We start from the raw sequence: 24,897 nt of genomic DNA, 5'->3' as shown, positions 1-24,897 counted from the left end.
CTCTTTCATTGCGGTGTGCTGCCACCTAGCGTGCCTAGCGGAAGTTGAAGCCGTAGGGTTTGCCGGCGTTTCCTCCGGCTGCGTTCTCGTTGTATGCACGGCAATCCCACATTACGGCGAGGAGCAGCCGAAGTTTTTCTTCTGTGTTGGTGTTTTAACGCCTTAAGACGACAGCCCCTGGTCATCACATAATACCAGGCGGCTTCTTATCACTGAATGAGGGCTGGCAGAGAAATCTCGGACAGATCCGTGTGCCGTCCGAGTGGCAGCTCGAGCAGTACTTGGAGTCGTCTGGCATGAAGTGCGATCGCCAGTTCAACAAAGGCCGGCAGTTCGCAAAATGCCTTTAAGCGCTGGACACATGTACGATTGGTACACGCGATTCCCATGCGACTGATCGTTACGACTGTCGCCACTAGTCGTACGCGTGAATTTGAGACGGCCCGATGCGCGCATGAGATGCGTCGTCGGCATCGCTCCGCCCACAGTTTTTGCACCATGGTCAACTACGACGATCGCTGAGCTGAATTTGTAGATTCTGCGCGTTTGTTCGCAAGAAATGGATAAAGCAAGCAATCGTGAAGCGTTTTCTGCCTTCGGAAACAGTCCGCGCACACGCCGGCCGCGCCTGCCAGCTCGGCACACTCAGCGGCTCGAACCGGCGCAGACCACGGTAGCAACCGCGCTTGTCGCTGCTCTTCTGAATCAATCTGATCGCTAAAAAGTTCCACATGCGAGAAAGTAGGTGTTAGTGTGGTGAAAAATTGTGCTAGGGATTGTTGTCAGGGCTTATTTTAAAAGCGGCGATCAGATATATCTGCCGCGATGCAAGCCTACGCTGACCGGTCGCCGCGGCGCGCGGTGCGCCGAGCAGCCGAGAGATGGCGATACCTGCGCGGAAGCATCGAAACAGGCTACGCAGAGGTCTTGGTCACCGATCGCTCAAACGGCAGTTATAACTTAAATAGAGTTCCACATGCGAGAAAGGGTATGATAGTGTAGTGAAAAGTTGTGTTGCGGATTGTCATTCGCAGTTGCACAGATAGCAGCGATCAAATATCCGCCAGGATGCTAAGCCTACAGTTCCCATCACCCGAGCCGACGCGAGCGACGCAAGCCGCCGCAGCCGATCGCGTGCGGCCGACGGGAAGCGATAGAAGCCGGCACCGTTCCCTTTTCGGCACTCCGAGTTACAGCGGAACGCAGCACAAGTTGTGGGCATTGTTCCGCGCACAACGAGCGCACACAAAAAATCAAATGATGTAAATACAACCACGACTCCTTCCCCCTTGTGCGGGAGCTGTGGGGAATGTCGTCTGCTGCCCCTACTGGACTGCTTAGGGACTTGGCCGCTAGGGGATTGCGCATGCGCAGTGAGGTTGTGAAAGAGGCGGATTGGCGCTTGCTTTTGCCGGCCTATGCCAATCGCAGAGCTGGCTGGTATGATATCATAGGTTCTGTTGCGGGAAATGGGCTAGTGCGTCGCATGACCATTCCCTTTTTTCCTAATTATGTAGCTTATTTGAGCAAAGTTTATGTTAAAAGTGGTGTCAGCATGATTCTAACGCAGCAATCTTTTGAATGAACCAAACTTGCCTTTTGCCTTCATGGTCCCTTTAAAGCAAGAAGCTTATAGAAACATTACAAGTTTGTCAGTCATTGTTACACTGTCACTCCCCTTTTTTGTTCCAAAAGAAACACATTGCTAGACATTGCCAGACAAATACACTGTCTGCACTTTTATGGCCCTCTACAAGCAGCACTGAATTGATACTAATAAACAGCACAGCTGAATAAAAGCAATGTATGAAGATTTCAGACCACTACGAGACAGGAAAAAAGAAAAAGGAGGGTTGAAGGGACCAACGAGGACAGACAAGACAAAGCACTGTCCTGATTCATCCTGTCAGTTCTCGTTTCCCCAATTCGTTTCCCCCCAACACTGCTCTCTTCCGTATGCAATGCATTTGCTGGCCCACTTTAGGACGCGCTCAAAGTTTCGGGTTTCCTAAAAGGAACTGTGACACAGGAGTTTGGCACGCATAACCTTTATTAACACAGTTAACTGAGGATGACTTAAATGAGTTACATGGCTTTATCACAGTCATGATTATCACAGAAAACCGGCCAGTATACCTTCTGACCAACTTCAGCTATCCCGAACACAAAAAATGCCCAGTTTACTTTTCACTCAGTGTCAGCAGAGCGTTGCGCACAACATCAAATCCCTTTTCATCTGCATCATGCTGTATTGTAAAGGCTGCTCGGAGCACTGGGACAAGTTTTTCTTGAAGTTCTGGCAGGTCCATGCGCTGGGCCACGTCCGCAAGCAGCAGCAGTTTCTGCTTGAAATACTGCTTTGGCAGGTGGTGCAGGCCAAGTAACAGTGCCTCCAGAATATTCTGTTTCGCCTGCCCGGACAATTCTTCACCGCCTTTCAGGCACTCCTGCGGAAATTGCACAGGTCTCGATTGATTGATTTTGGGGTTTAACGAGCCGAAACTACACACGTTATGAGGCTCGCCGTAGTGGAGAGCTCCTGATTAATTTTGACCACCCGGGGATCTTTAACGTGCGCCGAAATCTCGAACACACGGGTGTTTTTGCTTTTCCCCTCTATCAGAAAAATTGCACAGGTCTCAGTGAAACCATTGTACACAAAGCAGTGTCGCTCGCTCCGTATGAACCTCTTTGTGCGGAAATTGCACAGCTCCAGGCTAATAGGCTGCTATGCACTTCCCGCTTTTGTTCGCTCAGTTATCCACTTCACAGATTGCCGCTTTCAAGGCCACTGAGCGATTGCAGCACCTCACTTCGGGCTCACGGCGCACAAAAAAAGAAAGGAATGCAGTACAAAAACAATGCTACATAGCTTAAAAAAAAATACGCAGAAACACTCCTCATAAAGAAGTAGTTGAGGCAAGTGTGGAACCCCCCCACTACACCTCCACTGCATACGTGACCATGCGCAACTTTTCTTGGAGGCAGCTCTTGAGGTTGCCATTTATGCAATCCCCTTGGACAGCAGCACTCTCCATTAGTGCGAATACAAACCACTTAGCACCAGTCCATGGGAGGATTTCAGTGCAACAGCTGATGCCGCTGTTCACAAAAGGTGGAAAAAATGGCCGTCTCAGGTGCTGCCTTCATGGGCAAAGATTGTTTTTATATTTGCTTTCGAAACAACCAGGTAGTGCCAACCTTGGTGTTCAGCAATAGACCATAAAATTCCAGCTTTGTGGAAAACTTGAGCGTGAAGGAGAAAGCAGTTTGGTCAAAATAATTCTGCGAAGAGTTCATTCAAGCAGTGCAACACCCCGCACAAGAAATACTACTCAAAAAGGAAGGGCAGTATGGTCAGACAACGCTAGTGCGTGCTGGAAAAGGTAGTGCGAAAAACTGGACATTGAAAAGAAAAGGAGGCCGATGCCACAGCTCTTGTTGCTGGTTTTCCTTTTTCAGTATTCCTGTCTTTGACGCCAGTCTTTTTAACGTGCTACCTTCCCCTCATGCACACACATGAAGGTCATCATTGTGAAGCAGTCAGAGTTCAAGCAGTTAGCTTTGTTTCTAGATTCGGAGCAGATTACTTACATACAGCAAAATGTATCTATATATGCCTTTTCACACAATTTGATGCAGCACTGTGGCCCCAAAGAAATTCATTCACGTGCCTAAAATTTCTCATTTGCTATTTTCACATACAGTAAACTCTTAATATATCGAAGTCCTCGGCGCAGAAAACTGACCTTGTTATATGCGGTACTTAATTAAAACGAGTACGATTTGCTCTCCATGCACAGCTACGGGGACCGTGAAAAAATGCACTGTAGATCACTATACTCCCTAATGTGAAATTTGTGCACAGTGTGAAGTGCAATCTTCTCGGTCACGGCACATATCTGCTGCGTCTCAGGAAGTGATCGCGTGATCAGCAAATGCATGGCAGCGTGTGCTACGTCTCGCAGCGTGTTGCCGCCGGCGACCATTGTTGTTGCAAATCGTGTTTGAACCTCGCTCGCAAATGTCACGTGGTTGGGATGAGCCACGCATGGAGTAGTAGTGTCTGCCGAAAGTGTGAGGGGGAGGCAGTGAGAGAGATGGTGCCATAGCAGCACGTACCGCCCTCCCCCTGACAGTTTCACCAGATCCACCGACAAGCGTCTCGTGCGGGGTCAGCATACTGCCCTCCTCCGCACACTTTCGCCACATTTTCCTCCGCCATTTCTTCCTGCGTTCGCTCGATCGGTTACACCGTAGCCATGGCTGTCGCCATTGCCGCCGCCAAACCCCAGTGGCGGCCGCAAAAGTGCTTGCGCACTAAAACTTCAAGTAAAATGATAATTTGAATAAAACAATATTGTTCACACAGGGGTTTACTGTAATTGGCTTTTTGGATGCTTCAGAGCTATGTGAAAAAGCCAACTTACACACTGGTCCTTGAAACATTCTTTTTTTTGCTTTCCAACCAGTTTTGATGAAACTTCATGGGCTTGTTCAGTTTTCTTAGCTGATTTCAGATACCCCATTACTTTGATGTACGGTAATTATTTTCCAAGATAATTAAAAATATTTCTTCATTGCTCTTGAGAAAAATAGAAAAAAAAAATATTCAACAAAAAATTACCAGCAAGGCCGGAATAGATACTAGAAGTTGTTGAGAATGCAACGTTGGAAGCAGTTTTTCGTGTGGCAATCACATGCAAGTTTACATCAATTCTAACTTCTAGGTTTGAAGTACTCCTTCTAACCAGTTTTAAATAATGCTAATCAAACGATAATTAAAACATGAAATGCAAAATTTGTTTCCCTTATTGCAAGGTTCCTGCTTACATTTCTTTTCTAACGGGAAGCATTCAGCTTCCCGCTGGAAAAGAAATGACCTTTCTAGTTGCACTACATGCCGAGATGTACTGCTCGAGAATTTTCTATCGCTGCGATACTGCTCGTGGCGAAAAAGTGGGAAATTGAGGAAAAAAATTTGAGAAAGAAAGAAGCTGCCTACAGTGTGAATTCAACCACATCCTTCTCCTTCTGAGGCAAGGTTACAGGCAGGCCCTTGTTACAGTAAAAGCTCGTTAAATTGAACGGCAAGGGGATGCCATCTCGGTTCGAACTAATGAAAGTTTGAACTAGCCAAAGTGAAGTGATACTTGAAAAAGTCCCTGATTGCAGTCTGCCTTTTGTCCTCAGCACTTTTTGCTGGAATAATGAGGAAGGCCTCCTCGTTGTCTTTTTCAAAACTGAAGAGACGGATGGCATTCAATCCACATGACTTCGGGGTGGACGATGGCACTGCTGCTTCGTCCACCTCGTTGTCACCCTTAGCAACACGTTCTGCGCTACTGACCTGAGCTATAATGCCCTCAGTGCACCACACACCCCTGCGCTCATGCCCACATCGACGTAGTGCGCAAATAATACATCCTCCAAGAACGTCCACCATGGGGATCCAGATTGGTTTCCCCCGATTTCCCTTTTTCCCTCCGTTCTGCTCTCCGTTCCCTACGCAATGCAGCCTTGTGTAAAGGCAGCGGGTGCGTTTCTCTGACTGTGTACCAGGTACAAAGCCACCAGCGAGTGGTGCGTAGTTCAAATTGGCGGAACCTACTTACGTTCGAATTAATGGACTTTATAATACATACGACTTCTATGGAGCTTGGCCAGACCGAACCGTACAGCTCAAATTATCCACGAATTCAAATTATTCAAGTTCGAATTAACGAGCTTTCACTGTATACGCATTTTGTGACTTCTAACTGGTGCTCAGGTCTCACGCCAGTTGAAGCTGCATAATCGAGTGCTGGCACATAACAAGTGCACCAGCCCTAGAACAAGATTGCCATTACAGTACTCAGGGCAAGCACAGTGGCAATGGCAAGCACAGTGCTGTACCAGCAATATGGAGTGGAGGTGAGAGTGGACTGGGTACCAGGTCACGCCGGTGGCATTGGCGATGGAGCCGCACAGGCGTTGGCGAGCGAGCTAATGGACGACCGCTCCGCCCTGGTGACCCAGACTATGCCCGCACCAGACGACCCCGACCCAAGAGCCAAAATTCTGGCAGCCAAGAGGGAGCGAAGGCGCGCCCTTTGGCAGCACATCCCCACCAACCACCACCCACTGCCCCGAGGACTGCCACGGGGGGCTCAGGTCCTCATCCACAAGACACGTGCGGGGGCCGCACTAACAGCAGACGTGCTCGCCAAATGGCGGGCCCACCACCGATGCAGGCCCGGGGCTACCGACGACGACAGCGACCACGAACAGGGCCCCATAGTGAGCTGCTCCACATGCACCATGGAAGTGTGCCCAACAGTGACCCACATGCTGTGGGAGTGCCCTGGCTACCGGGACCTCCGTGCCCAGTACCTGCCACCGCACATCAGCACTCTGCATCAATGGACCACCCCCAGCAACAACAGCCGCGACACCCTGCTCTCCCTCTGGGCGTTCGCTCACGAGGCAGGCATCGATCGCCGCATGTGATTGCAAATGTATACCATGTACACGCATGTGTGTACGCACTTCTTTCTCTTCTTTCTTTGTTTTTGTTTCTGTCTTTTCTCCGACACCCTTCTACCCCTCCTATTAGGCCAAAGAGCCATTCCACAATAAAGACTTTTCATTCATTCATTCAGTACTCAGGGCTTGAAAGCGGCATTTTTAAAATGAGTTTTTAGGCTTTCGGTTGACAGAACAGCCCGGAATATAAGCTGTCGGGCACTTGGCACATAAAAAACATGCAGCCAAAGTATGTACAGTCTTTGTCGAAATTTTCTAGGCCAAGCCGAAAGTGCGCAGGCTGCAAAAAATTCAATGCGCAAGCTAACGCCCCAGCGGGGCTAGAACGTTTTATGCCGGAAAGCTGGAGAAACAACACTTTCTTTCTTACTGTTATATAAAACAGTTTTGTCACATTTAAAGCTAAGGCTTATTCTTCGAATTATTTGAGGTTGAGAAGGCTCAGGACTGGCCTAGAAAATTTTGACAAAGGGTGTACCTATGTGTGTATGTATATTATTTGGGAATGAGGGAGCTTGTTGGATCAATACAGGAAGGAAAGCGAACAGTTCAGAGTGCCAAGGAAAGTACCGCTGATATATTTGATCTCTTTTTTGTGCCAACATACTAGTTTTGAACTGTTAGGAAAGAGAAGAAATGGAGAAAAATATGTGCCCAAAGCCTCGTGTTCTGAAAATTGATTTTAGGGGCAGCTGTGTTTGCTTCCATTTTCTGGTGTATTTGTGCGCATTTAACTGTAACCTCTGATAAAGGATGCTTTATTTTTTACATTTTCTTCCTTTCCTAACATTTCAAAATTCCTATTTTTGCATGAAAATAGACACTCAAGTGTCTAGACATTCAAGTCATGGCCATGAGGGATAGGAGTAGAGAAGGTCCAACTCAACACCGGTTTTGGGAGCGGTGCTGGCTACCATCCTTAAAGGGGCCATGCAGACCAAATAAAAGTTTGTTTTATTTGAAAGATTTCGTGTTTTATAGTGCCCCCAGTGCTTGTCCGGCAGCAAACGATGCCATGTTCACCGAGAAATTAATCACTTTAGGTTAAAACTTTCATTCTCCCGGCAAATCGTGTATTTTCCTGATGTTTGCCGTGAAGTCGCAAACGAACTTCCAGTGCGTCATCAGGCTCTGCAGCCTTGCTTACTGTCAGCCCTCCCAGATAGTGCTGACATACGGAGCCGCAGACCGTTGTCCGCCATTGCTTTGTTTTTGACCGTATTTGCACCTCGCTTGTTTTTGTTATGACAGAGAGTAATCGTTTCGTGAAACATGGGATATGTTCGACAAACAGGGTGACGTGAGACAACGTTGCTTACGCCAATCGGCCAGTGTTGTGAAAGACAACTCCAAAGCGGTGGACTGCTGCGTAGCTAATACAAGCATAGTGCGCTTAGTAATAACAGCAGTGCGCATTGGTACTTCTATGTTTACGTGTATTTCCGTAACTTTCATTGTTCAGCGCACCATTCTTACTGCTGTAAAATCAACATGCATTGCATTTAAGCGAAAATAGCTCATTCGGCAAGCTTATAAGCCCTGCCCAATTTCCATTTACTGGCCTCAGCCAATCGCACAGCTGGGAGCTGGGCATATGACATCATAGGTTCTGTTGCGGGAAATGAGTTAGCGGGTCGCATGGCCATTCCATTTTTCCCCAATTATATAGCTTAATTGAGCAAAATGTGCGTTAAAAGTGGTGTCAGTATGATTCTAACAACACAATCTTTTGAATGAACCAAACTTGTGTTTTGTTTGTATGGCCCCTTTAAGCAGAGGTTACAGTTGTTACACCAGAAGACAGAAGGGAGTGCAGCCAACCCAACCGCTTGATTGGTAAGAGCGTCAGGCACCATGCTCCAAAGCTGTGCCTTTGAATGCCCCCTGTGGCACATAATTTTCTCTATTTTCTTCCTTTGCCAACATTTCAAAAGTTTTTACCACACAAACAAGAGACGAGCTACTTCTTCTATGCCTCCCTCGGCACTCTCGATTGTCGGCTCAACCACTCCACACACGCATTCGTGCACATGATGAGAAAGCACTTGCCTTGACAGTGCGGGCAAAGCAGAGGAATAGGTGGCTGCAGTTCCCTTGCAGTTTCAACGCAACGCAGCTGATAAGGCACTGCACAAGCTCCTTGATAAATACGTCAGTGGATGGGCACGTGCCACCCTCAATGGTCAGTATTGTGCGCAGTCGTTTCATTATGATATCCCACTCTTCGAGAGTCGCTCCAGCAAGGCTCTGAAAATTAAAATAATCAGCTGCAGTACCCAAGCATATCAAAACCACATCTTGAAAGAAAAAACTAATTTTTTTTTTTTGAACAGCAGTGGTTTTAATATATTAATGCCAAGCTGAGACAGCTACTTTAACAAGCTACAAGGTGCTATCACAATAAAGTCAAATACAGAAGAACCTCGTTGATCCGTTTAAAAAAAAGTGAGGGAGGACTGTACGAGTATCTAGGAAAACGCATAATCTGCCACAGAAAAAAAAAAAAAAAGGACGAACATAAGCATTTAATGGCCTTTTTCACTTGTACATGTCTGTCAATGTCTGCTGGCGCATGCTGCAGCCCTTTGAGAGCAAGAGCTCCTTTTCTAAACATTGCAGGCTTTTGTCAGCACTGGGATTGTCCTTTGCACGAAAGTAACCCCGCACCGCTTCCAAGCCGCTCCCGGAGACGCCACCCCTCAAACCTCAGACGCCACCTTCTGAAGCCTCAGACGCCTCCCCGTCGTCGTCGCCATCTTCCTTGGCGGCTTCGTCCAGCGCTGACACTGCTTCATGGCGTGATTCCGCCACGATTTCTTCCAAGGCTAGCGTTTCGCACGTTGGGACGTCGTTATACAGGCGACGTTGGCTAAAGGTAGCCATGTTACCAAGTGACTCGGGCAAGCCCAGCACTGTGGGAACGCCGCCACGGTGACCCAGGCGGCCTGACCGCCGCTCGGGCCTGCTTATTGCACTGCGCGCACCCTAAAACGTTCACCCTAAAACGTATCATCCAGTCGTGGTTGGATAAAATGTCCAAAATTTTGAATGTACATACCAGGAAATCGTGTTATCCGGGAACGTAGTAACCAGGGAAAAAAACTGTTGGGCATTTTTAGTGTTCACAATCGACAGCGTAGTAACCGGGAAATCGAATGAACTGGGAATGTATCAACGAGGTTCTACTGTACAAACAATGGAGCACACGGCTTTTAATATGCTGTGCATCGTGGTGACAGACCACGTATGTGCAGCAGGAATGCGCAGCAGGAATGAGTTGTGAGAGTTCGAGTCTAACTTTGATATGCAAAGACCAGAGTCTGGCACGCGAGCAGCCTGCTTTCGGCCACCATTGCATTTGGCACCTGGTCACGCTGCTGTTATCTAACTTTTCTGAGAAGACAAGACAATCGAGCAGCATCACTTGCGCAGGCAAATTTGTGAATATCCCCGAGGACATTTCTTTTGTCAAGCTCGTGGCACAATATTGAAAAATAACAGAATATAGTGATGCGCACTGTTTTCAACCTACAAAAAATTCATTCCGATCAATGCTTACCTTTGTGATAAACTATAAAAATAGACATTCACATTGTGCACAAGCTACAATCAGCCATTTTATTCGGCCGACTGCTCGGTTCTATATTCAGTCAGATTGCACATTGCTATCACTTGTCAACTTATTCAGAATAATTGAAACACTCGTCAGCGTCAACACTCTGATCCTCATTGAGGTCCCATAGCAAGTGACCTTTGGTCATGTCCAGCAAGTTTGCAATACCTGTTTCCTTAAGCTTCCAACTCTGCGTGCTTGGTTCTGTATAAAGTCAAGGACCCCGGCCCTACTTTCTGGAGTGCCCTTATCTACTCCAAAAGTGCCTCCTCGAACCTGTGCGAACTCTGCAGTCCACTCAAGGCGCACTGAGTGTTTAGTTGCCAGTAGCAGAGGCAAACCTTGTTGATGCGAAAGTGCCATTCCGCAGAGCAGTTGCCACACTCCAAAGCACATCTGACTCACTCCTTCCAGAGTTTTTTTCTGCTTCACGAGTCTACCATTTAAAGGTGCATTCATTTAGCTTCGTTTTCCTGCATTATAAAACATTGAAAACTAATACTTTTTGGTGCAGAAAATTGAAAATTTACCATGACATAACAAAAGCCAGTCTTTTCTGTGGTAGGATTTGAATAAAAACTTGCAGGTTGAACGCACTCAGTATATCCGACTTTACTGCCAACACCCCTTCTCCAGAAACGGGACATACGTGTTGGTATGTGCAGCACATGAGCTGCCTCTTTTATACAGAACACGAAGTCATGGCTTGAAGAATTATAGGCTCAAATGTTTTCAGCTACTTAAAAGCTAGTAAGAGTGTGAAACTATTTTGCTTTACAACAACCCACATCAACCAGACAGCAACTTGGTGTAATGGCAAATTTCACTAACTGCACTTCAGTTAGAAAATGGAAAAGCGTGTATGGTAGCATTGCACTTACACCAGAGAGATACGGTCGCATGACAACCGTGAGCTTGAGGTGCGGATGTCTACAGGCAATTTCCCGGCACTCCTTGTCCCATTGTTCCTCATCAAAGAGCAGCAAGTGACCAGAGAAGGTCTTCTCAGTACATCCAGCTTGTTTGACAACAAAAAGAAAAGTTAATGGCACCATCATTTTAATTTATTTGGAGTTCAAATTTGGGATCAGACGTAACAAGCCAACTGCGATGCTACGGTGAAAGAGCATTCTGGATTTATTTCCCCCCACCTAGGGTTCGTTTCCATGCATGTCATGCCAAGGCAGTTTCTGTTCTGCTTTCACTTTTCTTTGAAAACATCCACAACAAACCAAAAAGTTCATGCACAGCTGCAGAATGCCTTAGCAAACATGCCACCATGGCAAGTACAATCCCACCATCACAATTACAAATATAAATGCTTCTAAACTCAGTCTCTTGAGTTTAGAAGCACACACAGCAATGCACAAACAATGACCGCAATAAATACTGAAGCTATACGCTGCAGTGGTAGCAATGACGTGTAGCCTCTACGCTGGTTTGAATCTTGGATCACATTGAATACGTGAAAATACGCCATAGTTATACGCTTTGAGCTTCGTGATCGCTAGGCCACCCGCCGCCGCTTTTCTGTGGCGCTTACGGGATGAGCGCTGCGTGGCTGATAGGGTCTCATGCAGTGTTTTGTTTCTCTTTCGCTTCTTTTTGCCTTTCCGCACCCTAAACAACTTGTTATGGTGATGTTCTAAGCAAATAGTGCATTTAGGGCACTTCTAACAACAGATGAGTTTTGGTTGAGTGCTCGAACGCCAACAAGAGCTATCCAGGGACGCGGTTCTGCGTGCTTCTTGACCACTTTTATGGGTGCTGCCGACGGCAGCAGCATATCACCACTGTCACCTCCAAATACATCAGGCACAAGTGAAATCTACTGTAGCCTCATACAGACCTGATACTGGCACAGTGAGAGGTTGATTTCGTTTTCAAACACGGACAATGAATGCAGCTTCATTTCGAATATATATGCCATAGAAAAATCTCTCTAAGATGTGATTACCCAATAACTGCCAATAACTTGTGCCTCCCCTATACAAGCCGCGCGAAAATGTTAGGTATATTCCAAGGCTGTCCGTCGTTAAATATTTGCCCACTCACACCTTGTAGCAAGAACTAAGAAAAGTTGACGAAGCAGAATAGCTCGTACGGGAATGAAAAAAAAACCCAGTGCAGCTTGGGAAATGCTGAAGACGTCTGACTAAATTTAAGCCAGGTATGACTCACCAGACCAACTAGACGTGAAATGTATTTCAACATGGGGGAGGAAGGGGGGGGGGGGGGTGAGGAGGGGACACATCACTATTGTTGTGTACAAATACAGAGCGAAATCAAGGAATGTACGTTTTAGTAACACGCACGCAAGCTGCGCGTTCACATTCCTTTTGTTTTTCGACTTCAACGAACAGCTGATCACTCGGCAGATGCGGTTTTTGAAGTATACAGGATAGGCAATTCACAAGCGATAAATGGTGCCGTTAAAAGAGTGTGGTATCTAATAAGGCCCTCTGATTCCAGTTTGTGCTAGACTCTGCAGGCTCCCTTTGTCATATGACGACGTTTCGAAGAAGTGTTTAGCCGTGGGCGCAGATTACTCTATAATCCCGTCTCCGCACTGCTCATGGAGGATATATGTAGCAGATGAGTGTTTGCGAGCGCTCACTCGTGTGCCAATTGCCGAGTGCAATTTTGCATTATCCATCGTACTTCTTTCGTGGAATGTTCATGAAATTCAGGCCACATTGGCTTGTTCAGGGTAGTGATCAATATCTGAGGTATATTGGGAAGTGTACCTGGTGTGCTCTCAGGTATGAGTGCTCCGCTAGATTATGTAAGCACACAAAACTGATTTACATCGTAGTGTATTACCGTAGTGTGACCATCTGAGGAAATGCTGCTTACGAAGACACTGTTAGTAAATTCCAGGGCAGTAGAATTACAATCAGCTTCATGCATATGCCGGTTTGCGACTCCGGCCAGTGACACACACTGCATGTACCAGACTAAGATCGCTTCAAACTGGATGTACCAGACTAAGATCGCTTCAGAAATTTACACTCTCGAAAATACACCATATTTGCGAACAGAGTGACTGCTCCACATAAATAATTCCAACGCATACAAACAGTAAATCTCAGTCGTGAATGTGCCGCAAAAGCAGCGGCGACAGTGGAGAGCAGGCCGGAGCCGCCCGCGGCTTCTTTCAAAACGGGCCGCTAGGGGGGTTTCAGTGGCACTCCTACAGGCAGCGCTCGAGGTGTATAGTGCAGATTATTATTTATATTATTTATATCTTACCTAGTGTTTGATCAGCATCGTAACAAGTTACAAAAATTAGTGCGCAGCAGAAGGTCTTCAGATAACAGTGCAAGTAATGAAAGAAGTGATTTTAATCAATTGCATGCTCTTTTCTGCAAGAATAAAGTCCCACTGCTACCCAAAAGCAAGCAAGAAAATTGCTAGCAATATTTCTAAAACCATGAATGAAATACAAAGAAAAAAAAAATCAAAGAGAAGCTTTCCGCCATGCAACTTGAGTCAAAGTCAAAGTCCGAAATCCAAACTGCTTCGACTGTGTCGGAATGGCGCAATTCAACAGATGTCAGCTCCATAACACGAGGGACCCAGGTTCGATTCCAACCACGGGAAGCGTTTTTTTCTTGAGGCACTTGATGTGCTTTCACTTATCATCATTATTGTTTTGTGAAACCCACTGTGTAAAGTTGGCTTTCCTGCAGTGAATTTTGCTCGAACATTGACGCCATCAGTAAGGTATAGAAAGCTTCGCTTTAAAAGAAAAGTAAGCAACTGCGCGTTAGATCACTTTGCAACTTTGCATGTTTGTTCCTGCAAACAAAAAGCATTCGAGAAGCATGAATAGCAGTAACCTGTGCCTTGCTGCGATCTCTTTTTCACATTCCTTCCATGCTCGTGCTTAGTGCTGTTCCCACATAGTCAACCATGCATGTGCACACTTGTATTTGATGCTCAAATGTACACTGCAAACTAAACTTTCATTGAAAGAAATGCTGTATGGCAGCAAAGAGTGCTTCAGTACTGTGGCACGTTTTTGGCCTTTTTTCGTGGTGGCGGTACACACACGGTTTGCTATAGTACGTGTTTGCTATACGCCTCGAGCTTCGCGATCGCTGCGCTGCCTGCCGCCGCTTCTCCGCGGCGTTGACGGGATTTGCGCTGCGTGGCTGGTAGGGGCTCGTGCAGTGTTTTGGTTCTATTTCGCTTCTTTTCGCCTTTCCGCACCCTAACAAAAACTTGTTATGGTGACGTCTATAGGCAAAGAGTACGTTTAGGTCACTTGAAAAGCAGCTGCGTCTTCGTAGAGTACGCGATCGCCTGCAAGAGCTACCCAGGGACGCGGTTCAGCGCGCTTCATCGCCGCTCTTCCGGGCGTCGGCGACGGCAGCAGCATATCACCCATGTCACCTCCAAAACATCAGGCACAAATGAATTCTACTGTCGCCTTGTTTAGACCTGATACTGGCACAATGAGTGGTTGGCTTCATTTTGCAGCGTGGACAACGAACGCGGCTTCGTTTTGAATATATACGTCACAGATAAATGTGTTTCGAGGATGTGATTACCCAATCCCGGACAATAACTAATGCCTGTTATAAGAATATAAACCATGCGAAAATGTTAAGTAAATTCCAAGCCTGTGCGTCGTTAAATATGTGCCTACACACACCATATAGCAAGAACCAAGGCAAGTTACTGAAACCACGGGAAAAAAATGCTGTGCAAGTGCGGAATTAAGAAACAGAAATGTAAAAAAAAAAAAAAAACAGTGCAGCTTCTGACATGCTAAAGAGGTTCGTCGAAACTTAACTCTTTCGGGACTGCCGGAAAAAGTGATGAAAAAGGGAGGTCTTGGTACAAATTTTTTTTTACATAAAGCAAAGGCACCATCCTGCCTTAGCATATACCAAAATGCAGCTAATTATATGTTCTTTTACATACAATACCAAGTTTTACTTCAACACTGACGATAGAACCATGAAAAAATCTGAAACTAAGAACTTCGTAAAAAAAGTACAGAAAAAGATAGAAAAAGCGTAAATATAAAAATATTAAAAAAGAATAAAATTATTTCAGGATATACAAAATCTAACACAATGCTTTGTTTCTTCATTGAAAAAGTTTGATGCGGCTAGGTGTAACTGTTTTTTTGTTTTGAGTGTGATCTCTTTGGCACTAGGGCCATGGCTACGTCGTCGCCCAGGTACACGCCGGGCTCTTGTCTCGGCGAAAACTTGATCCGTTTCTGCGCTGGTGGCAGGAGATCACCACCATAGGTAGTTAACACCCTAGCGAATAAATATAAACCAGCCAGAACATAGTTCGAGCGCACATACCTACTCCAGAGCCAATTGAAACCGAAACCAACACCCACCTTTGAGCGCGATTTGATGTTCCAGGCTGTTCGACACCCGAATCCTCACTCGAGCTGAAATCCGATCTCTAAAGCCGCATTTCGACTCTTCACTGCCACTCTCATCGTTAAAATCCACAGTAGAAGGCGAAGATATGCGAGCCGAGACGAGGCGGATTTCTTATCGCGCTCGCACGAGTATGACGCCATGTTTGTTTACATTCGAAACCACTGCCCGTCAGAATAAAATATCTGACGCGTTGCCGCCTGGCGATAAAAAAAGAAACTTCACAAAAGAGAAAACTCCAGTTTTCAAACTATCTCCTAGGTGTCGCTAGGTGTTCCATCGAGCGAAAATTTGTATTCTGCAGGCTCGCGAAACCATCGATCATATGTGATCGATGGCCTATGGAGCGGTCCCGAAACAGTAAAGCCAGGTAGGGTTCACTAGACCAACTATACGCGAAATGCACTGCTTTTTCGTGAGACATCGGTGGGGGGGAGGGGAGGGGGACGCTGTGTACAAATGCGAAGCGGAATCAAGCAATGAACGGTTTAGTAATCCCACGCCCAAATCTCGCGTTCACTTTCCTTTTGTTTTTCTACTTCAACGAAGAGCTGATCGTACCGCGGACGCATTTTTGGAAGTATACAGGGTAGGCTGTTCAATAATTAAGCGATGAAAGGTGTCGCTGGAAGAGTGTGGTATGGGATAAGGCCCTCTGATTTCAGTTTCTGCTTTATTCGGCAGGCTCCCTGTGCCATATGACGATATTTCGAAGAAGCATTTAGTCGCGGACGCAGGTTATATTCTAAGCCCATCTCCGCGCTGCTCGCAGAGGATATATGTAGCAGATGAATGTTTGCGGGCGCTCACCTCACAACAAGACGACTCTGTCGTGTGCTGATCCCCGAGTATAATTATGCATTGTCCATCGTACTTTTGTTGAATATTCCCGAAATTAACACAGACTGGCTTGTAAATGGTGGTGAGCAATATCTGAGGTATAATATTGGCAAACATAACTGGAGTGCTGTCAGGTATGAGTGCCGGGCGCTGATTATGTAAGCGCACAAAACCGATTTAAATCGTAGTGTACCGCCGTAGCATGAACATCTGATGAACCGGTGGTTACGGAGACACAGCTAGTAAATTCAGGTCGGTGTAACTACAATCGGCTCCATCATACGCCGGTTCCGCGACGCTGGCCCGTGGCACACACCTGGCGCTTATACAGACCGAATATACCACACTAAGATCGCGTCAGGAACATTTACACTCTCGTAAACACACCCCATTTGCAAACAGAGTGACTGCTCCACATAAACATGGATTTCAAACGCCCGCAAACGGTAAATCTCAGTCGTGAACGTGCCGCAAAAACAGCGGCGGCACTGGGTAGCGGGGCGCGGACTCCCACGGCTGCTTTCGAAACGGGCCGCTAGGTGAATTTCAGTGGCGCCCCTACAGGCCGCGCTCGAGGCGTATACGTTTGTTATACGTTTGCAAGAATATACGTGCAATGACTTAAAGGCAATGACGATGGCTGGTTTATAGGGCCAGTTTGTGATCACACATGATATGAGATGAGTTGTAAAAAGTGGATCTCTGTTAAAAATTTAAAAGTACGTTTAACAGAAAACATGAGGTTATCTTTCAGACAGTATGCTGGATGCAATGAAAAGTTATATCTGCATAGCTCTGGAAAGTGTTTACGATGTGTTGTGTCTAGTGCTTTGCATTGAGTGAGGATGTGTGTTACGGACAGGCCCTCTCGGCACCTGCTACAAAATAATCTTGAGGAACCCGAGGTATTTTAGTGAACACCCTGCCACGGCAAATAACAGTGTTGCTTGTCCTTTGTGAAGGTTGGTCCACACGCCATCAATCCCAATAAAACAATTGTCACATGGTGGTCACAATGTGAGCTACAAGAGCACACGGTTCTCACCCAAGGCACCAAGTGGAAGACCCCTTTTCTGGAAAAGGAGCGCTACAGCTGTACAGGCTGCGCCCGAAGCATGTGGCATGTGAATTTGGGTCGTCCAACTGTCATCTGCAAAGCAAAAGCATCGACATGAGAGCTAGGGCTTACTCTCGGTGTGCCACATTCATATTATATAGGTAGTGTTTCTGAAAGCAGCACCTGGGCAAAGAGGTACGATGAACAATTCTAAATTATCTGGTGTCTTTCAGCAGTTACCAGAATACTGGCACTCTGGCACGTCATTTGCATTTTGCCCACAACGAAATACGGTTTGGATTCTAGCACAAAGACGTGCACGGCGGCAGAGGCCCCAGCAGCTGGGCATTGACCACTGGGGAACCACCATTTGCATGTCTGTCCCGCCCACAGCAACATGCACCAAGCTTTATCACACTATTCACCTACATTAGACACAAGCATTATCATCTTATTCACCTCCCATGTTTGCCTACTAAAAAAGCTCACTGTGTTGTTTTTTCCCCATTCCACCCATGCCAACAATTTGCATAGCCACTCGATGATGACTATTTGATTCATCTAAAGTAGAGGCGCACGAATATCAAATTTGGGACTGCCAATCGAATACTAATATAAACTGACTGCAAGTCGATAGAATATTTTCAAATATGAAAGTCTTTGCTTTAGTGCGTATAAAAAGCTTTGTAAAATAGCCCCCCCCCCCCCCACACACACACACACGCACGCACGCACGCACGCACGCACACACACACACAAAAAGAAGGTATATTCAGCAGTCCAGACAAAAATAAAAGATTACAACAAGATGGCAAAGCATTGGAAGAGAAATTCAGCATAAATTGCCATGAAGGAATGCTGGTTCCTCAACATGCTGTGAAGAGAGAAGTATGCATCTGACTGGTCCCTCGTGTCATTGAGAAGAGGCTAGGCACACAAATGGTTTGAATGCCTTACTGCAACATTCCTAGCAAGTACTAGTAACTCTTGGTTCCTCACTACATTAACAGGTAACTTCCAAGTTATGTGAAAATACATAAGCAGAGTACCACTACAGCTAAAAAGACACCAAAGTGAGCATACATTTGTTTGCCCAAGCTTTATCACACAGCTTGGACATCGTGCAAAAAAGCCAATCCTAAAGGGGTACTGACACCAATTTTTGGTGTTAATATTATCGCACAGTTCGCTTCCTTTACTCAAAAGAATACCCTGGCTGAAATATGAGCGGCTAGCGACGCGTGGAACATACTTCAATTTGATCTGATTTATCGCACCGACGGAACAGCACGCGAAGCGGTGTGCAGCAAATGGACATCAGCATGACATCACTTCGTGAGAGGGAAAAGGAGTGACGTAGCCGTCTGCCTCCAACGTTCGTCAGAAACTCGTGACGTCATTTAACACGCGTGGCCCGGCAAGCGGCGATTGGGTGCTGGCGCGTTCATGAAGTAATACATGTAGCCAAAGCTACAGGCATAACCGCTGCCCAGAAAGACACTCTTACCAAAAATAAAGTTCCACATGCGGGAAAGGAGCCGATAATAATTTAAAGCTCAGAATCGCAACAAAAGCCGCCATCAGGTCTTTTATCGAAAGCGGTCATCAAATTTCCGCTGCAATGCTAGGCCTAACGCCTTCAGGCAGCTCATCCACTCAGCTCCGGCGGCGGGGCGGTCGAAACAACGCCTCCTCCGGCCTTCGCGGTGTTTCGACGTCTGCACAAAACGGTGAGGTCATTCTGTGATTCTGTCACACGCGCACTCAGGGCTGGAAGCGCGGCAAACCAAAATGGACGATTGTCAGGCCACTCAAGTATCGCGCGCTCAAGTATTTAAAGTGCTATTTCGGGTTCGCCAGGCCATCAAGCATTGATAAAATCAATAAAAAAAGGAACATAAAACTTTGGTGTCAGTACTCCTTTAACTCTTTCACGACGGCGCCATAGGCAATCGGAAGCCGGCGTCCGATTATTTTAAATCTCCCGCAAAATCTGAAACCCGCGCTCTACAGGCAACTATCGCCATCTGGTGTGTTCATTGGCAACTTCTCTTTCAATTTCGGTTTCATTTGTTTATGTGTCTCGTGTGGTGGGGGCGTAGCAAGAGAAATTTGAACTGAAGGGGGAGGGGAGAAGGAGGAAAAATGGCGTCGGGTTCGCGCCGCGCTTCGCACAGTCAGACTGCTGTACCAAGCACTTCGGCAGCTTTTGCTGTCGATTTTTCTGATTCCAGCAGCAGTGAGGGGTCAAGCAATGATGTGGGATCTTCAGATTTTAGTTAGGACGACGAAGCTCCGGTTCAGGTGCCTCGCACTTTAACAAGCACTGGCAGGTAATTTCGTTGTAACTCCACACTGTATTCATAAACAAAACGCGTTTCTTATCTGATGACTGCGGTTTTGATTTGGTGTTTAGGGTCTCGACAACGTACGGCCAGGATATTTTGCCAAATCCACCGCGCCATATCGCGCTATCACCTTCAAGATAACCTGGCGTTCGTGTCAGATTAGCGGTGCAGCGCTCAGGTGCGACGCTTGTCGAGAGCACTCGATTTTTTTCTTGTTTTTTACCACCGAACGGATAAGAATTTTGTGCGAGAACACAAAAGAGTATATCGTAATTACCCGATTCTAACTCGCACCCGATTTTTCTGGCAAAAAACCGAAAAAACTTGCATCTCCGATTGTAACGCGCACGGAACTGTGTGAGCAAGGAAAACGAATGCGAGAAACGGGTGATTTATTTCCCGAAGTATTCTCACTCATCTCACTCCTCGTCGCTTTCCGCTGACCACAACATCTCGTCCTCGGTGCCGTCAAGCACGTTCACGATGCCATACTTCTGAACTAACGTTCAACCATGGTCGATGGGATCGTGGCCCACGCCTCACACGCCCATCCCGCGAGCTTCTCCAGAGGCGCACGCTTCAGCCGACCGCTCGTTTTGAACGCGTGAGAGCCGCTGCTGCCATTTCTGTTATCAAGAGCGTAAGTGGAACGATTTGACAATTTGTGTGAACACCGATAGAAAAGCCTAGGCGCCTATGCTTCCTGCATTCGAAAAATCGTTGCTAAAAGCTTTAGCGCCATCTTCACATTGTGATGGCGATGGGTGGGAGGAAATTTCCGCTGTTTCGGTTTCGGTTTCGTATCCGAATCTAACGCGCATGCAATTTCTCGACCTATTTTTCCGGAAAAAAAGTGCGCGTTATAATCGGGTAAGTACGGTACTTGGATGCACATTTTACAGAGACTCACTCACCCTTGGGTGCCCTTGCGGCGTGGCACAGCCGTCAGTTGCGCTAGGTTGACGGGCCCTCAAAAATCTAAAACTTGGCGTACACTGTTGCTTTATATATTGAATCATTGCCAAGGAACGTAGGAACAATTTGTATATCTCAAAATACCTGAAATAATTTTTAGTCTTGGTAAAAGTGCCGATTTGTGTTTTTCGTATACTTTTCTTGGGGTATTTTTTCTGATTACTTGACGAATAAACTGTAAGTAATTGTACCTTTTACAAAACTGCTGCTCTAAGTTTGGAAGAGCAATCTATAAGCTACAATTTCATGCATAGCAAGGCTACGTGTGCCCAGTAGCTCAAGAGAAAAAAAAAACGTTTTGCGGAAGCACCTAAAATCGGCCGTTTTTCCGCCGTAACGAAAGAGTTAAAGGGCATGCTATGCAGTGAAGTTTACATGTCATGTAACACAGTCAATCCAAATTTCGAAAAGTCGAAAGCTTCAAACACTTCTAATGGTAAAACTGTGCCGTGAATACAATCGAAAAGTTCCGTGCAGTATTCGAAGTGTCGAACATTCGCACACCTCTGATTTAAAGGCCAAGCAGGAGCTGAGTACTGAGGATTAATCTCACATGGCACAGCATTACTCGCCAAATATGTAATAATAGTCGATGCCAAGCACACATCGAAAGGAACAAAATGCTTCCAGCATGCGTGTCCACAATGGCCCCAGTCATGCGAAGAACAGCCAAATTGCTTTTACCAAAACCGAGATAAGCATCCAAGAAATGCACCATTATTCTTTTCTGTTCACCATCCAGATGTCTGCAAGACTTGTCAAGCAGGTCAATCAACATCAAAGCCAAGGGGGCAACGTAATCCTTGGATATTTTTGGTGCGATGGCCTGAAATTCAGAAACAAACAAAAGTGCACTTGACACCATAAACATGCAGACACCAAACTCAGTATGTGGCAAATTTCCCACAGGTAGTGCAAAGGCCAAAAGGAATTACACTCACGCAATGGAGGCCAGGCCTGGTCAGCATTTGCACTTATTTTTAAAAATATTTCAATAATAACTACAGGGAAAATATGAAAAAATATGCTTCATTCTAATGAAGCAGTGCAAACTTAACCTTGCGGCAGTAGTCTTGCTACTGTTGCTGGAAAGTGAAACGCTGTTGCACTTTATGCCTCTTAACACAAAAAACTCGTTAGAAAATAGGCAGTTAAAACTTTGCACTGACCAAATCATCTCTCTGCAAATGTAAATGAGGTGCTATATTTTATTTTTTCTTTCTACCAGTGACAAATATATATCGTCCTTGAAGGCAATCACTTCATTAAACCAGGTAGTTTAAGCTTCATGCTCTACTCCAGGAAAGCACAGAAGTACACCAGTAGAAGCACCAACTGTCTTAAAAAAATTATTTCAGTGTCCTGTCTAGACTGACAAAATTTCCCAAATACATAAATGTAGTCACAGAAATAGAGCAGTGTATATTTCTTTCAGCACTGGCGTACTTATAATGACACCAGATGATGTTTGAACTTGTTTCTAACATGGTGGAAGTGGAAGATGGCCTTTCTGCATGCCATGCTGCTTCAAAATTTAGTGGCGATGCTTTGACCACATGCTTATTTCCCTTTGAAAGCTGGCACATACTTACCATGCAGACTTTGATGGCAAAAAAGTTCTCTGGGTTTAAAGCCTCAGCTGTGGCCTGTTTGATGTTGCGGGCCATTTGGAATAGCAGCAAGTCGCAAGGTACAACGCTGCTGTGGCCCACCAGTTCTACCAGCAATCTCACGAAGTTTTCCTTCCTCTTCAGATCCTGGGCACCAAGGCAGCTCTCGAAGGCCTTGAGTAGAGCAGAACTAATCAGGTCTTGCTCGTGAATGTCACTCTTGGGAAGTTTTGCGAGACTGCCTCGCTTATTTTCACCAGATGAAAATAACGCCCGATCCTTGCAAGCAACCTCCAAAAATTTCAGCATCTGGAAAGAATCCATGCAAAAAATTTATTCGTTCAGTCCGGAGTTCTTGTTTGTCGCCGGCAACTCAGTTTAAAGGTAATACCCGGGCGTCCCCAGTATTTATTTTTCCAAGTAGGAAAAGGGGAGAGGAAAACAAAAGATTAGAGTAGATAGTCCGGCATGTTGGTACTGGGATAATTGACGCATGTTGCCTAACGCAAAAAGAGATGCGAAAACAGGAGAAGAACCAGGACAGTTCTTTTTCTTGCTAGGAAACATGCCTCGGGAAACAAAAAATAAACAGAGGATATGGCAAAGCCCATTCATAATGTGGTTATAAGCCCAAAAAGTCGAGAATTACAAATATTGTGTAAACCATAATGCAAACTTTGAGCCCAGCTCTTTAGGTGCTTTGACTTTGCGACATCTTGAGGCAAAGAATTTGAGGAAGACACACATGCACCACTCCAGTGCCATCTCTTAGCCACCACGAACAGACGTCCACTCGTGCAACCCTGTGGTCAGAGTGTTGAACAGGATTTTTTTCCGGTTCGGTTCAGGCTCGGGTTCAAGCCTTTCGGGTTCGGTTCTGGGTTCAGTTCTGGGTTCGGTTCCAGTGCACCATTCCATTCAGGTTCGAACCGGTTCAAATGGGTTCAAACAAGTTCGGAGAAAAAAACGGGTGTTTTCTTGTTTTACTTTTTTAGTGCTGCGTTTTCATTTCTTCGTTTCTCTGCCAGATTGGTATAAAAACAAATTCATAATGTAGGTTTTTTTTGTAAATGTTGACTTGGCCAACTTAATCCGCCTCTTTTACAACCCCACTGCGCATGCACAATCCCCTAGCGGCTACGTCCCTAAGCAGTCCGGCAGGGGCAGCAGACGACATTTCCCACAGCTCCCGCACAAGCGGGAAGGGGTCGTGGTTGTATTTACATCGTCTGATTTTTTGTGTGTGCTCGTTGTGCGCGGAACACTGCCCACAACTTGTGTGGCGTTCCGCTGTAACTCGGAGTGCCGAAAAGGGAACGGTGTCTGCTTCTATCGCTTCTCGTCGGCCGCACGCGATCGGCTACGGCGGCTTGCGTTCGGGTGCTGGGAACTTTAGGCTTAGCATCCTGGCGGATATTTGATTGCCGCTATCGGTGCAACTGCGAATGACAATCCGTAACACAACTTTTCACCACAGTATCATCCCCTTTCGCACACGTGGAACTTTATTTAATGCTATAACTGCCGTTTGAGCGATCGGTGACCAAGACATCTGCGTAGCCTAATTCGATGCTTCCGTGCAGGTATCGCCATCTCTCGGCCACTCGGCACACCGCGCGCCGCGGCGACCGGTCAGCGTAGGCTTGCGTCACGGCAGATATCTGATCGCCGCTTTTAAAATAAGCCCTGACAACAATCCCTAGCACAATTTTTCACCACAATAACACCTACTTTCTCGCATGTGGAACTTCTTTTTAGCGATCAGATTGATTCAGAAGAGCAGCGACAAGTGCGGTTGCTACCGTGGTCTGCGCCGGTTCGAGCCGCTGAGTGTGCCAAGTGGCAGGCACAGCTGGCGTGTGCGCGGACTGTTTCCGAAGGCAGAAAACGCTTCACGATTGCTTGCTTTATCCATTTCTTGCGAACAAACACGCAGAATTTACAAATTCAGCTCAGCGATCGTCGTAGTTGACCATGGAGCAAAAACAGTGGGCGGAGCAACGCCGACGACGCATCGCATGCGCGCATCGGGCCATGTATCTCAAATTCACGCGTACGACTAGTCGTGGCGACAGTCGTAACGATCAGTCGCATGCGAATCGCGTGTACCAATTGTACATGTGTCCGTGTGCAAACTGCCGGCCTTTGTTGAGCCGGCTATTGCAGATCATGCCAGACGACTCCAAGTACTGCTCGCTCTGCTGCTCAGACGGCACACGGATCTATCCGAGATTTCGCTGCCAGCCCTCATTCAGTGATAAGAAGCCGCCTGGTATTATGTGATGACCAGGGGCTGTCATCTTAAGGCGTTATAACACCAACACAGAGGAAACACTTCGGCTGCTCCTCGCCGTAATGTGGGATTGCCATGCATACAACGAGAACGCAGCCGGAGGAAATGCCGGCGAGCCCTGCCACTTCAACTTCCGCTAGGCACGCTAGGTCGCAACACATTGCAATGAAAGAGGCGGATTGTTCAATCCACTGCAAAATGTTTTCCATGAAAGGCCAACCATTA

General features: G+C 46.4%; 1 protein-coding gene across 2 annotated transcripts in view; it reads right to left on the bottom strand.

Moving 5' to 3' along the window:
- Positions 1-2,056: 2,056 nt before the first annotated feature.
- Positions 2,057-24,897, bottom strand: part of LOC144141093 (uncharacterized) — a 55,507-nt gene continuing 32,666 nt past the window's right edge. The window contains exons 10-15 of one of the 2 annotated variants that reach the window (XM_077672619.1): positions 22,362-22,688; positions 21,454-21,595; positions 17,435-17,539; positions 11,020-11,156; positions 8,575-8,772; positions 2,057-2,447 (exon numbers count right to left, since the gene is read on the bottom strand). In XM_077672619.1, the coding sequence (XP_077528745.1) occupies positions 2,181-2,447; positions 8,575-8,772; positions 11,020-11,156; positions 17,435-17,539; positions 21,454-21,595; positions 22,362-22,688 (1,176 nt within the window). In that variant the 3' untranslated portion in view covers positions 2,057-2,180. Of the gene's footprint in view, positions 2,448-8,574; positions 8,773-11,019; positions 11,157-17,434; positions 17,540-21,453; positions 21,596-22,361; positions 22,689-24,897 lie in introns of those variants that run through there. The other variant, XM_077672627.1, reaches the window with a different exon arrangement.

Source organism: Haemaphysalis longicornis, unplaced genomic scaffold, assembly GCF_048455015.1.
Source record: "Haemaphysalis longicornis isolate Haplotype H1 unplaced genomic scaffold, Haemaphysalis longicornis Haplotype H1 scaffold_1, whole genome shotgun sequence".
Taxonomy (NCBI): Eukaryota; Metazoa; Arthropoda; class Arachnida; order Ixodida; family Ixodidae; genus Haemaphysalis; species Haemaphysalis longicornis.
The sequence above is the reverse complement of the archived record's forward strand: the minus strand, read 5'-3'. Positions and strand labels throughout refer to the sequence as shown.